The following is a 15,698-nucleotide window of genomic DNA, read 5'->3' on the forward strand; positions in this document are numbered from 1 at the left end:
AGTTAAAGAGTCTAGTGAAGATGTAAGTGCCATTTCAAAGTAGAAAATTATGGGGGAGACACTGGGCATTTGTAATTTCTGGCATAGGAATCGTCATTTATAAAGATATTTATTAACACTGGCATTAATCAACCTTTTGGTTAAGTATTAGTGGTGGCCTTCAGAAACTCATTAGTGAAGCCTTTATTTTAAACACTTGAAATATGTTTTGCTTCTGTCTGTGGCTTTGTTGGAGAACCCAAACACCAAATGTGTTTTTGACTGTTTTTTTTTTTTGGTGTTCCTGGGCTGCTTTCTGAGGAGACGCGTCAAACCCTAGGGCCGCTCTTTCCGCCAGGATTTATGTGCTGCGGTCTGTGGCGTGCAGAGAAGCATCACACAGCCAACCCATGAGCATGTAGCAGGGAGGGTTTGCAGGGGTGTGGCAGGGGCCGAGGAGTAGGAGGAGGAAGAGGAGGAGGAGGAGGGAGCAGACAGGCAAAAGTTCACCCACAGCAGGCGGACTGGTCATCTAAGGTGGAGCGCTCAACCCGCCGCCAGACTAGATATCTCCTTCAGTTAGAAAAAACATCAGGGTTGTTGATTTTGGAGAGGTCGTGTGCAGCCAGGAGAGAAGACTATGTATTGTCAGCCAGACAGACTCAAGCTCCTCCTTTTCCTCCTCTTTCAATCTCCTCTTATGTTTTCCCCTCCAGTCCAGACTGGATGAGAGATGTCCTGATGTTACGGTACATTAAGTTCAGCTGCAGATATTGTAGATTTCTGACATCCTATCCCAGTTCAGGCTCTGTGTAAATCCTTACAGAGAGGACACGGCAGCCTGAGGTGAATGTTTTCACAATTTCAGACCTTCAGCTTTGGTGGACTGACACCTTGTTGAGTCTGTCGTTATGAAAAATGTAGTCTAAATACTGCACAGACTTGGCTGCCTATATGCATGATGGGTACACTTTGCTCACCTGGTATGACTAACAGGTTCTCCTCCCACCTCGTCATATACTAACGCCTTGTCAGTACTGTCCCTCGCAGTAAACATGTGCTTAATGTTGTGAGTTAAACTTGTTTAGGATTAGGCAACAAAACCACTAAGGTTATGTTTAGGAAAAAACAACATGGTTGGGCTTAAAATGACTATGTTTGTACAGTGAAAATGCGACTTGACGTTGTGAACACGGAACATGAGCGATCAGCTGATTGTAAAGTGAAAATGAAACAGGACACGAACAGCGGTGTTCCTCTTTTTCGCTCTTTAAACTACGTCACCACAAGATTTTCCCTGTGCATTTACTGTTGTTGCGGATGGGTTTACATTGTAGTTAATGGAAAGCCACTCTAAAGGTTAGCCTTGTGTGGCGATATCAAACACAGACGGCCGTGACAAAGCATCGGTATTTGACGCCCCGGGAATGAGAACGGGCTGGTACGACAGCTGCAGTGTCGCGACTGCCTCTTCCCTCTCAGATGATGAGGAAAAGACGATAGATTGGGAGCATTTCTATTGCCTCCACACGGCTCTCAACATGGCGACAGCTAAACGGTGCTAACAGTGAAAACAAGACGACAGTGCTGACAGAGCTAACAGTGTTAACCTTGGGGGGATCTGGAGGGTGGGTACTATGCTTCCGCGTCAACGCTGTCGGTCGGGACAGCGTTATCAACGGTAACCGTTGTATGAGCGCCATGCAGAGCGGCGGCCATGAGCTAGCCAGTAGGGCAAAGCATGGAGAGGCTCGGATTACAACACACACAAAGAGAGAGTGACTTCATTCTCTGCTCAGGTAGACATTACTCCTCTATGTCTTTACATAGACAATAGTTGTATGTTGCTATATTAATGCTCTGGATATTGTATATAGAACCTTTAGTATGCATGTAGAAAATTTTAATTAATCCTAAAGATAACTGGTGAACCGTCTAATCTTGTTTTGTGACACAAGTCCCTGATGTCATTTCTTGTGAAAGCTTCAACTCAGTTTTTTTTGTTGTTATATTTCCTGATACTTATTATCAAAGACAGACCATAACAGAAACAAAGTCTGCAATGATCACAGTATAGTTCAGTGGAAGTCTGCTGATCCAAACTGAACTTCCAGTGGAGACTGAACAAGTGAGATGCACGAGTGATTTAAATGCTGGAAAAATTGCTGCTGAAAATATGAAACATGCACACGGATCTATTTTGAGACCGTCTCTAATCCAATTTGCATTTCAGAGGCTTCTCGTCACATGCAAAAACAAAAGTGTGCAGAATTAGCTGAATAGAGTTAATTTTAACGCTCCTGCATTTTTCTATTTCAGAATGTCTGAGTCTCATATAAATGTAGTTCTGGTGGGTAACTTTTCATGCAGACATAGCTGTCCTTGAGCCTCTGTCCTTGTCAGTGATTTACGAGGTGTTTCATTGTTGTGAGAGAGAGAGGGTACACATACGCCCTCCTGCTAAAATAGACCATTTTTTGGGTGGGCTTTTCCAAACTCGGTCAGATGGCCGTTGGCCACATTGGGCAGTGAGGGGTTCGGCTTTAATCCTGGCAGATTTAGATGACACAATATCGGACACATGCTCTAGTAGTAAGATAATGAAAATAATAATAATACGATTTTATTTTTGTCTGATTAAATGGTGAAAGAATTCAGCTTTTTTTTGAATCTTTCCAAATCTGAGAGCAGTTTGATTTGTCTGTTCTGTTTTTGCAGTTTAATTCATGACTGCCTCATATAACACATTATTATTATTACTTCTGAAGACAAAAGCAGCAGGTCTATTCTCTTCTGAATGTTAAATAGAGCTGCAAATATCAATTATTCTCATTTTTCAATTAACCAATTATTTTTTTTGATTACTCATCATATACAGTTGAAACATTTTGTCAATTTATCGACTGACAGAAAGTTAATTTGTTAAAATGGAAAGAATTCACTGGTTCCACCTTCTCAAATGTGAATGTTTTATGAAAGTTAACTCAATATTTTGGGTTTTTTGGACTGTTTGTCAGACAAAACAAGACATTTTAATGCATCACTGTGGGCTCTGGATACTTGTGATGGGTATTCTTTTTCCTATTGTCTGACTAAATGATTAATCACTTCATTGTTTAATCCAGAAAATGTCCAAAAATAGTGAAAATGTCCGTTATTAAGACATTAACAAATGTTTTGTTTTGTCTTAATATCAACGGTCCAGATTTGGAAGGTCTTAAATTTACAATGACATTAAATTAAATTATTAGTCCTTATAAGTCCACTGACAAAAAATTCATTAGCATCTGTTTTGATTATCATCATAGTCATTTTTCAAGTGAAATCCGTGACAAAGCTTCTCAATCATGATGATTGTCTTATGTGTTTGTAAACTGAATAATTTTGAGTTTTAGACTGTTTGTCAGACAAAACAAGCAATTTTAATACATCTTTTTTATTATTTTGTAACATTTTGGAGACCAAACAATTGATCAAGGAAATAATCGTAATTAAAACAATCATTGGTTGCATCCTTACACATTATTATTATTACTGATGACAAAAACAGCAGGTCTGTTCCATTCTGCTTGTACAATAAGTCTGCACTGAATGTTTTTTCATCAATCAATATTGTTTTTTTTCCCGGTTAATCAATAAATTCTTAAAATTAAAATGTCAAAAGTTCCCAGAGCCCAAGGTCACATCTTCAAATAATTTTTTTTGCCCAACAAACTTTACAATTGAGAAGCTGAAACCAATAAATGCTTGGCATAATGCTTGATAAATGCCTTAAAATGATCACTTATCAACATTGCAATCAATACATTTTCTTTAGATAGATTTAATGTGAAACCATGTGACCCTAAAAAAGGTTCAAAGGTCCCGTCCTCCCCTGAACTCAACACCAGTCTGTTCACAGACTTGGCAGAGACCAGACACATGAGGCCCCTGTGAGGAAACAGTTTGGTTGGGAGTGTTGGTGGTCTCAGTATTGAGTCCACTGAATGAATGAATGAGTGGGTGGGCTGGGAGGGTTTGTCTGTCTGCGAGGGTAAATGAATGTTGCCGTAGAAACGGGGCTCGGTCAATGGCTGCCACTCAGCTGTTTTAGCTACACACAAGTATTTGGCACTGAGCACTGACCTCCACTTGTAGAAGAGCGAGCAATCTTTAATATACTGACAGCACCTGTCCTGAGACATACATGTTAACCCTGTGATGGATAGCACACATCCAATACATACTGCTAAATCCATCGCTCTGGCCTCCAGCATGTTGTAGTCGAAGCATAAATGAGTAATTATTGCTGCGGGAGACGTGTCACTTCTGTGAAGCCATTAGTGCAGATGTGTGTTGTTGAAGAGGGTTTGAGGTTAACGCAGCGACAGCAGAACACTCGACACAGTCTGGTGCAGAAATGTGAGCGTTGTTTATAGTGCGGCCGAGCTCTCTCTGCTCTTTCAGAACAGAAAGCAGGCCCGTTTTAAGTATGAGGAACGCATCTAAGCTTTCAAGTGGAGATAAAAGCCTGGGCTTACGAAACAATAGTCAGGGCTTTGAACACATGTTGGGGAGGGTATTACTGGAGACATCTGAACTCCCTCTGCACCTTAAATGCATCAGGATTGGGTTACGACAGATTACGGGGCGGTGTAATTCGTAAATTATTAGGATGATGATGTGAATGCGGCGCCAACTGGATGAGTGCAAAAGTTTCTTTGGAGGTCATAATGAGCCGTTGCAGCAGTAATTGACTGTTCGCTAAGTCCCTCCCCCGTTAGTTACCGTTGCTATGCCCGTCAAGCTTTCTGTTCTCGCACGTCACATTATGCAGTTTACAGTGATAACAGTGGCAGATTTACCACTTGAAATTCTTAGTAATCTTTGAAACAATAGGTATTTGATTCCAGACGGAGGAAGACAAAAGCAAACTTGTAATTTCTTACTATCAACCATTGATTTCAGATTTCATCAGCTATATATATGGAGCAGCTCCAGACTTTATACTTGATGACATCACAAATTTGAGACCGACTTCTCTGGTTTCTGGCTTTGAGAGAGAGTCGCTCATGTTCACAAATATTGATTCAACTTTCCTAACCTATGGAAATAACATATTGGAATTCTTAATTTAGGTGGTTGTGTTGCCCTTTAAATACTTACTCATATTTTCAAACAGTATGTTTTCATTTTATTGCTACAAGAGAAATGGCTTTGAGGATGAAGACCGACCACTGTGTTTGGTAAATGTAATGCTGCCGTCTTGGGTAACGTTGGCTGCGGTTGCTGGAGTGTAAACTAGCCCAATTTTTGCTCTTTATTTTTGGTTTTGGAAAAGCTAAAAAAAGAATACATCACCGTCCAATATTTTTTCTAAATCCAAAGCTTGACAGGCCTGCCGTGCCTAGTTACGGATAAGTGTTTTGGTGAGGTAAGATATTTTTGAGTGACTCTGAAAATGTACTGGGTTGGAGTGCTAGGCATTGCATAGCCAGGGGTGCCTCCTTGACCCTGCATTAGTTCATGTGGTGGTCTGGAGGAGGAGGAGAGCTTGGCAGGGCGGGGGGGCATTAGGAGCTAAGAATAACCCGAGCTGCTGCTCATCGGAGCTGAAGGGAATCTGCTCAGGGATCCCACCCCCCCTCCACAGTCAGCCATTCAGCCCTGCAATCCAGCCTCAATTAGGACACTAAAGCAATCAATATTCTAACAAAATGCTGCCATTTCTCCAGACAGGAAGTGGCTTTGTCACAATGGGACCCTCAGACAGACAGGGGCCACCCCCGTCTCCAACCCCAAGTCCCCTCCTCCACCCACCACCTCCTGTGTCCTGTGTAGCCTCCCAAACACTCCACCCTGATGAAACCTTCCGTGGCAGGTTTTGAATTAAGATTAAAGATGCTGAAGAGCAAACAGCAGATTGATATCAAACAGTCTGCTGATTGCTGAGGATCACTTGAAGCGAGCATGTAGTCTGCTCTACAGCTGTTCTCATTTGTATGCTGGCAGAGAGACGAGAGCGCGCTGACATCGCTGCATCACTCATTGGCTAATTCGCTCTCCCCAGCGGGCCGCAGGCTGTAGGTTTAGGCGGTGTGCCTCAGCTGGCGGGGGGGTATTTTAGGGGTCACTACCTGGACCCTGTGTTAGCTCTCTCCTCAGCATCCCACCTGCTCGTTCTCCATCCAGCCCACCAGGCTGCTCTGCTGCGCGATTCCCCCTCAAAAACACAACCCTCTGGGACATCAGAGAACACACCTGCATCTCTCTCAGCCTCCAGCTCACACACAGCAGCCAGGCCACAAGCATTTCCATTTCATGCTATTTTATACTTCTACTCCAGCAAATAGAGAAAAATATTTTACTTTTGAACTCCAGCTTATATTTATTTGACAGCTGTGTAGTTACTGGTTCCTTTACAAATCCATATAAAACCTGTGATGAGCTTTAGAAAATGTGATGCATTGTTATAAATTAAACAACTCAACAGTCAAAAATAGCCTCAACTTGACCAACTACAACCAGGCCATTGTTCTGCATTATAAGTACTTTTACTCTTAAGTACATTTAGCTGATAACATGTACTTTTACTTGAGTAGATCTTTACCTGTAATTCAATATTTAAACAAAGTGGTGCACTGGAAAAAAGGCCACTTCCAAAATAAGTAAAGAAAAACAATGAATACTAGGTGTTTTTTCTTGTAATATGTAAGAAATAGAGATGCACCGATCCGACTTTTTCAGTCCCGATACTGATACCTGGACCGATCTGATATCAGTGTTTAATCAATAAGCTGTTTGCCTCACTGTGTGGAAGTGACTTGGATCATTCTGTTCTGTGTAAGGTAACATCAGGCTTGACTTAAACATTGCTTTCCCAACTTTATAAAACAAAATGTAACAAATAAATATACATTTACTGAATTGTTATTTATTGTTAAAATAATAAATCGTACTCCAGCAACTTGGTAAAAAATCTTAAAAATTAACAGGAATTGCAATTCAGGTGTAAACCTTTTAAATGCAGCAACAAATTGGTCAAAACTTAAACAGGATATGAAATGCCAGTATATAATGTATATAATATATAAAGAAAGAATCCAATTGAATAGATCAGCCCCACTGTCAGCGATACCCGATCCAGCTGTTTAAGTCAGCATCGGCCCGATATCCGATCCAGTATCGGCATCGGTGCATCCCTAGTAACAAAATCTGCCCATGGAACAAGTGGAAATTTGCTTGGTAAGATTTCTTGAAATGAGATGTAATATTTAGTCCTTTCAAGATAAAGATATATCTTGAATTTAGCTGGAAAAACTCATTTTCAACTCATTTTTTCCTGTAATGCTAAAAAGTTGTATTTTTTCCTTAAAAAGATATTCAAGATGCATTGTCTAAAACAAGTCGCTATATCTCACTGAAATGTTAATTGTCAGGGGGTTGTGTCTTATATTAAATGTTATGAGAAATTTTGACTCGAGATTAGAAAAATATACTAAGTAAGATTTTGCGTTTTTGCAGTGTATTGCTACTTTTACTTAAGTTAAAGGTCTGAATACTTTTTTTCACCACTGCTTTCTGGAATAATGGAAACACTTTATCTGAAATGATGCTTGCAGAGCCTCTAAAAGTCACAGTTCACACACAACAACAAGATGCCAGCTTGGACAAAATGTTGTTCGTTATACTGTTTCAAAAGGCTTTAACCTTAAACATCATGTGAAACTAGTTAAGAGGTGCGGCGGTTCATGAATTAAAGAGAAATGGAGGTGTTCTGCTGCGACTTTGGGCCAGTAAACGTTCCTCTGGACGCCCCGTCAGCATGTAGAAACCACCAGAGCTGCAGCTTGCTCAGCACAATCTCACTGTTAATTATGTTTTTACACTGCTGCTTAACTGCGCTGTTCCATGTCACATAAATGATCCCAGGCTAATCCTGCACACAAACTGGGGCATGTAACCTCAATCTGCCTTGACAAGTTATAAACTTATAGAGTTGTTGCTTTACTGCTGTTTAATAGTCTCCTGATGAAGTCTTAATGGTCATCTCTTGTCAAAGTAGCCGTGTTGTGAGTCATGTTATTATCTACTTAGCTTCTCCGCTCCCCCGTGGTGTGAATAAGGGTCAACTCACAAGCACATCGGGGACCTCTCCGGCCCACTTAGGAGACGGTTGCCGTGGCTACGGGCCCGGGGGAAACCGTGTGCATCCATTATGGGAGGCATGTGCAGTGAGACAGGGCAGTGGGGGGTTACAGCCTGGAGGTGGGGTTCAGCGGGAGCAGCTGTCCCACGAGTCGCACATCTGGAACAGCTAGCTGGGCTGTCACTATGTTGAGCCACGCTGGTTCGGTTGCATAGCAGTATTTCTTTTAAATGTAGCCTTTTTATTGCCAGTAAATTAAATGTATTCAGTGTTTGTTCTGCACTTGGCAAGATGTAAAGCCTGGAACATAATTTACACAATCGTATCCTTAACCCCACACGCACATAAAGCTCTTTATTTGTGACCATTTTACAGCCTGGCAATGCCGACTGGAGGCTCGTAACACGTTGTCTATGAACTGTGAGCAATTTAACCAAAGAGTGATGTTTCCCTGTCATATTGTCTGAAGCTCATAGAGGTAACTGTCCAGTGTTTCACAAGGGACAAAGACAAGTTAATAACATTTTGGTGTAGTTGCAATGTTTTGTCTTTATTATCCAACCGAAAAACCCAGCCCAGTGTTGCCAACTCTTTTCCAGTGATAGTAGTTAGCAGCACTGGCTCCAAAAGTCCCTAAATCTAGAGAGGAAGTTGCCAAGTCGTGATTACTGTCAACCCGTCCCGTCAGGCTTCCCTCCAAAGACACTGAACGTGAACATAGCATAATGAACGAAGGGCTGTACCTGAATCAGAATTTTTTGATTCGACTTGGATTTGGCTGCTCAATACGAAGATTCAACTATTTACTCTTTTTTTTCTTCATATAGACTGTCACTTTCATAATGAACCAAAGCTATTTTTACACTTCTCAACCAGTGGGGGCTGCGCAGTCTGCCCGGGGGATTCGACTCGCAACTGGCAACTGGCTCTTGACTTGAAAAAGCCCGGGGTGGAAGTGGCTCGCGGCTTCGGCCGTGAACTTTACAGCACCACCTCGCCTGGACCTCGCCACTTCCAGGGGCCGTGGACAAAGTGCTGGCTGCGCCCCGTCTCTCCCTGCGGGGATGGACAGGGCTCTACCGAGACCAGTGTTGAAACACGGACCCTGTCTCGTTTACCATGCTTGGGGGTGTGACTTTGTGTCATCACCATTCATATCTATACAACCAATGTGTTTATGATTAATTTGTTTAGAGGAGCACAAAGTTCTTTATAGATCTGGCCTCTTAAAAACAGAATGACGGCTCGGCTTCAAGAATTTCAAGTCGACTGAGGGGTCACCGACGATGATTCGACGCAGCCCTAAATGAACGTAAACAACGAACATGGCTGTTAGTACTCTAGCTGTCACTCTAGCAGTTTGTGTAAGACTCTGGTGACGCACAATGAGTGCAGGTCAGAGTGCGGGCAGACAGGCAGGTAGCTCATCCAGTCATTTCATTTGGGCCGAATGAAATGACTGGAAGGGCTTATTACAGTCCTGCGACAGCCACAGATACCGTATTCTTTTCAATTTTTGGGGGGGTCAGAGTGTTTGATTTATTGATTGCTATGGGGATGTAATGAGAATTTAAATAAATAACCAAAAATGTTTTTGAAGAAGAATCTGAAACCAAATCTAGCTTTAACTATAAAGATTCACATGTGCTGTTTCTCAAAACTGAGACATTGGTTCTAGTAGGAAAGTGACGTAACTATTCTTCTAAAATTAAATATGAAGAAGAAAAGAAGAAAAAAATTATGAAATAAAATATAAATCTGAGGCTTGGAAAAATTAGTGAGAAGTAAAAAGAAAAAATACAGAACCTCGCCCTTTTCTGAGCCCGTATACATTTTTTTAATCCCTTAAAAGGATAGAGTGAATTTGATCTTCCACGAATAATCTTGAATAACTTTTTAACACATGTCTGAAGTATATGCACGTTGATATTTATGCCACAGTGAAATGAATTGAAAGCAGGAAGATCAAATCACTGGTGATATGCTTTGGAGAATGTGCTGTCAGTAAGGCAACACACTGTATTTGATTATTGGGTGTTGTCCTGGAGGAACCTTTGTCATGTCAAAAGTGCTGCGGACAACGCTGCGGTTGATTTTTTTAGAAAATATGTGTCTGTATCTGCTTTTTGCTCATTTAAATGGGTCATTCACGAAGGTTTCAAGATCAGTGAGGCTGCTGCTGAAAGACGCGAAGGGAATGAGCCTCCTGAAAAGCGAGAGGCTGCTGTAAGCTCTGCATTATCACACAAAAAGGGCAGTTTCAAAAATGACATCAGCAATGAAAACAGCTCGGCTCACAGCAGCGTTATCCCTGGGTGTGGTTGGCTGAAGGCTGTCCAGCAGGGGATCAGTTGAGGTTACAATAACACACGTCCATATGTGGAATAATATGGTATTGATTATTTTAGTAATGTATGTTTCCGTTCTGCACGAGTCGGAGCTTTTGACAGATATTTCCTCTCTGGAGTATTTCTCTCCCCCCTCACTTCCTCAGATCATATTATAAAAGGAGATGGTGAGGGCATAAAGCTGTGGGGGTGGAGAGGAGTACGAGAGCACGTGCCATCCTCCGTCCCCTGAGCTCGCTGCAGCCTCGGCCAAGCAGGCTAATCCACCCAAGGCCAGAGAGAAAGAGATGAGACGGAGATACAAGTTTTATATCCTGCCAGCCGTGGCCGATATATGCCACAGATACTCTCATCACGGAGCTGCTGTGTGTGTGTGTGTTTATAGTGCTGCGATTCGTTTCTCCTCGATATCAAATGGAGAACTAGGTTGAAGCTGGCAGTATGCTTCTTCAGAAGTGCTTGTCCGATGTTAATTTTGTCAACGAAAAAGATGACGAAAAATATTTGTCGACGACCTATTTGTCAAGAGTAAAACAGGACTAAAACTAAATAAAAAGTAACCACTGAGGATGAGAGTTGTAGCGAAATGTATTAAATTTTTCGTCAAAGAATAAAAACTAAACAATAATGTGAAAGATAGACGAAATGATTCTTTTAGATTCTGATAGACATGATATGATAGACAAATTAACTAATTTACTGTTTTAAAGTTTATTCAAAGACCTGGCCTAGCTTCTTGCAGCAGATGAGAACAACACTTGTAACCATGGTAACTGTATACAACAAAGATGGCTGTAGCCTAAAAATGCTTAGAAAACATAAACATTCAAAATGCATGACAAAAATTAGACTAAAATTTAACCAATACAAACAAGAACAAACTAGACCACTAGACCGTGTCAGCATGCTTATTAGCACTAAATAAGTACAGCTGAGACTGATGGGAATGTCAACGTCAATGTCATACGCAACCTCCGGGTCTGAAAAGTGAGGCCAATGCTGAAGTGCCTTAAATTCTTTCTAATAGCCAGCAGGGGGCGACTCCTCTGGTTGCAAAAAAGAAGTCTGATTGTATAGAAGTCTATGAGAAAATGAGCCTACTTCTCACTTGATTTATTACCTCAGTAAACATTGTAAACATGAGTTTATGGTCTCAATCGCTGGTTTCAAGTCTTCCTCAATACAGCATGATGTTCATTTAGTAAATTATGGTCCCATTTAGAGTCAAATAGACCATAAAGCAAGGGATGCTTTAGGGCGTGGCTACCTTGTGATTGACAGGTTGCTACCATGGTGTTGTCCGGTCTGAGAGTTGTCCGTGTTTTGGTCTTGTCTTACAACTTTAACCCTTTCCCAGTGTGTTTTCTGTTCATCAAAGTAAATTGTAACATTTAGTCGCCTAAAAATGTCTTATTCAGCGTTCGGTTGTACTTAGCTCCACCGTCTTGTGTCACTTCTGATTCCAAAAAACCAAGATGGTGACGACTAAAACGTCGAACTTGAGGCTTCAAAACGGTAGTCCACAAACCAGTGGGTGACGTCAGATCAGGGTGACTACGTCCAACTTCTTATATACAGTCTATTTTCATACACCAAAGTCAGAGGATCTCCAAAGTTATTACAGTATCTTCATGTCAAACCATCCAACAGTTGTCAAGACATTTCACGAAAAGCCAAAAATGGCAACCTGATGGTAGCATTAGTTGAAAAGGCAATGTGTCATGGCAATTCATCCAACAGTTTTTGGGATATTTCAGTCCGGACCAAAGTGGTGGACTATCCGACATTTCCATCCCTCAGGCTATTGATCATATTTATACTCCAATGAAGCCACGGGGTCCCGCTGTGCAGCAGGAAGCAGATAATGGCATGATGAGCAGCAGGCTGGTAGATATAGATCTGTTCATTATACACACGCTCCTTATTGACATCAGCATGTGGAGAAGCTGGGGAGTGGTGCATTCAGGGGGCTACGTCATGTAGCTGTGAGCCCCTGGGTGTAAATCTCACCTCTCTCTGTGGTGCGGTTGGGTGTGGTATTAGTGGCGGCGGTGTTGACAGTGAAAGTGGGTGGACTGAGGTTCGCGATGTGCCAGACAGCCAAATATCCCCCTCACCGTGTCGAGACCTCGTCTGTCACTTTGTTTTGACAGAGCTGAACTGCTCCCAGGACGGCGTCTCGCTCACTTAAAGCACCCCCGAACTTTCGCCTGTTGCCGCTTGAACATGTCTGGGCTTTGACTGCGTGCAAAAACTCCATCTGTCACAGATTTATGGAGTGTGTTCATGCTTTCTGAGAACGTGGGAAATCACACGCAGATTGTTGAACGGCTGTTTTCCAAACAAGATAAATGACCTTAATAGGATTTCTTTCAGTCATCCAGTAACACATTATCACACGTGCTTGAACAGCTTCTCTTGCTTGTGTTTTTCAGGGCAAATATCGATGAGGTGGAGACAGATGTTGTGGAGATCGAGGCTAAACTGGATAAGGTAAGACATTTGATATTGTCATTACCAATGCACTTAATCTTTTTTTTTCCTTCATTTTATGCCTTTTTATTTTAGTGGGTTTCCTATTCTCTTCTCTCTATAAAGCATTTTGTAACTTCAGTTTTGAAAAGTGCTATATCAATAAACTAAATTGTACTCCAAAAAAAGAACTCATATTAGATAGGGTAGCATATTCTAACATATCGTTCAAGCCAACATTTAAAGTCATTACAACCACTGCCATTTCTATTAAGGCATGCCAGCTCACGCTGTTGCTACATGCTTTTTTTCGTGCTCTACAAGCCGACAGTTGAGATCAGTCCCGGTGGCATCTGCTTTTCTATGTGCTGATTTAGCCCAGCAGTTACAACTCTCTGCCAGCCTGGTTTTAAAGCACCTGAAGGCAAAACACCTGCTATGACATCACTGTTTGAGGTGTGGCCAGAAGTTTAAAGAGCAGAACAGTGATGATTTTTTTGCCATTATGGTTTTGTATAAAAATTCCACAAACGAGAGAACGGATATTGACACATAATGCCTAAATATTACATACTGTATATGACGACCTGTTCAGTGACTCAGGTGTGACTATTGTATAAGCCATGTTCTTTATGTTATAAATACACTAATTAATACATTTATATCTTGTGGTTCTGCTCCTCTGCATATTTGAAAGGCTTATTTAAGTCCTAAAAGTCCAACTAGTCTATATGCCAAATATCAGTCCTTATTTATGCTGCAGAAATAATAATAAAAGGCCTTAAACAGCCCTTATATCCCTACACAAACAAATTTGGGTTTGGATATTTGCTGTAAGTATAAAAGTCTGCCTCTCTTCTCCAATAACGCATAACGGACGGCGTAATGTCGCTCAGTCCTGTCGAACAGTTCAGCTGAGGTTCGCTGAAACGTGACGTGGCACTCACGCTGGCTTTCAAAGCATCCCGTTGTAATGAGGCAGCCAGATGTTTTGCCTGTAATGCTCGTGTCACTGGTCCATCTGCTCCTTTTTGACATTGAATTACAGTACGTGTTTGTGAGAGCCAGGATTAGTCTGTTCTTCTTTTACTGCCGTGCCGTCAGTGTTGGAAAGCTCCACTATAGTTCATATTCCGGTCAGGAGGTCATCGTCACTGTTGATTTCATTAATTGATTTATTCCTTAATCAGAGTGTATGTAGCCTCTTATATCCATGAAAAAAAACTGGATAGAGGATAATTTAATAACTTATATTTATACATGTCTTATTCATTAGCATCTGGATTTGATAACATCTGTAGGCTGGGATCACTTGATGATTTTTTTTCTATACTGATCATGAGTGCTTCTAATCTTTTTTTTTTTTATTGTGAGAAAGTTGTGCTTTTCAGACCATAGGGACAAACATACATACCTACAGTATATGATATGAATAAAGGTTGATACACTTTGGAAAGTTGATATTTCTGATCATTCTAATTAATTATGATCAAAGTCACAAATTAATTTAAAAAGGAATTTCTCACCTTTTTAGCTAATTTTAAATAATAAATGGTCTGTTTGTGGGTTTAGAAATTACACCTCCTTCACAATAAATGTCCCCAAAATTACATTTATGCACTCACATGTTTATATCTTAAATTATTTTTACTTCCTGCTGGTGCACATTTAATAATTAGTTAACTGTTTACAAGTACTTTAGGTACAGTAGGTAGCAATATCATAGTCAGGAATTTAAAAACCCATTGCCATATCCCAATTTTTTAAATGACAAAATGACAAGAATGGTGGTGTTTTGTGGGATTTTCACTTCAGAAAATCATGTTTCCTTTTCGAAAAAGACACCTGTCCTGGTTGAATTTCATTAAATAAACATTTTTACATACGTGACAGTTTAATATTAAGTTCGAGGAGTTTGTGAAATTTAAAACACATTTGAACAGTCCCTTTCTAAGTTAAATTGTGGTCACTTTAAAACAGATAAATTAAAATCCGCTTTCATTGTGTCCTCAAACAAACCGTGACAACAAAGGACAACAAATGCAAACATTTGCTCACGTGTGTGCATTGTTCACCCAGCTTTATATTAAAGATTAAACATGATTCAATCACTGAGCTCTCTCCCTTTTGCATCAGGATTAAAACCTGTTTCACAGAGCCCATTAAACCCATAGCTTCTCCATGGAAGGGCTGCAAACAACAATGGACTGATACAATGGCAGCGTTGGACGTCAGCTGCACTCAACTCAGGAGGACTGTGGAAGAGTTTAATGAGTTTAACATTAGATCATTAAAAAAGCTTTTCAGGGATCCATATTTCAATTGATTAACTAATACCCAGCTATTATATGTTCAGGAGCTTCTACTTACATCACACATTGAATGCCAAATGCTTTGTGTGCGATTGTCAGTATACACTTCTCGCGATAGCAGACTGAACAGGTAGGCTTACAGAAGGGGCAGATCGAGGGGAGATTGTCCACTAGGTAATCGATCGCGGAGGGCGTCGTTCTCTCCGACAGATGAAAAATAAAAAATGCTAAAATGGGTCGCCAAATATACTTTTGCGGCCATTAATATACCCAGGAAGCCCGCCCAAGTAAAGTCTGTGTAGGAAACACTGGGTACCGACCTTCTCATCTAAATGAAGGAACCGATTTAAGCGCCCCTTTAAACTAATTGAAGTGCTTATGTCTGGTTAGCAGATGGGAGAACGTGGGACTTCAGTGGAGAATAAAGGACGCTTGACAAAAAAACGAAAGCCTGGCTGG

General features: G+C 41.0%; 1 protein-coding gene across 8 annotated transcripts in view; it reads left to right on the plus strand.

The window, feature by feature from the left end:
• LOC141772362 (arf-GAP with coiled-coil, ANK repeat and PH domain-containing protein 3-like) overlaps positions 1 to 15,698 on the plus strand; it is an 86,040-nt gene that overhangs the window by 27,734 nt on the left and 42,608 nt on the right. For all 8 annotated transcript variants that reach the window (XM_074643266.1, XM_074643269.1, XM_074643265.1 and 5 more), the window contains exon 2: positions 12,891 to 12,948. In XM_074643266.1, the coding sequence (XP_074499367.1) occupies positions 12,891 to 12,948 (58 nt within the window). The remainder of the gene's footprint in view (positions 1 to 12,890; positions 12,949 to 15,698) is intronic.

The sequence above is a fragment of the Sebastes fasciatus genome, chromosome 8 (genome assembly GCF_043250625.1).
Source record: "Sebastes fasciatus isolate fSebFas1 chromosome 8, fSebFas1.pri, whole genome shotgun sequence".
NCBI lineage: Eukaryota > Metazoa > Chordata > Actinopteri > Perciformes > Sebastidae > Sebastes > Sebastes fasciatus.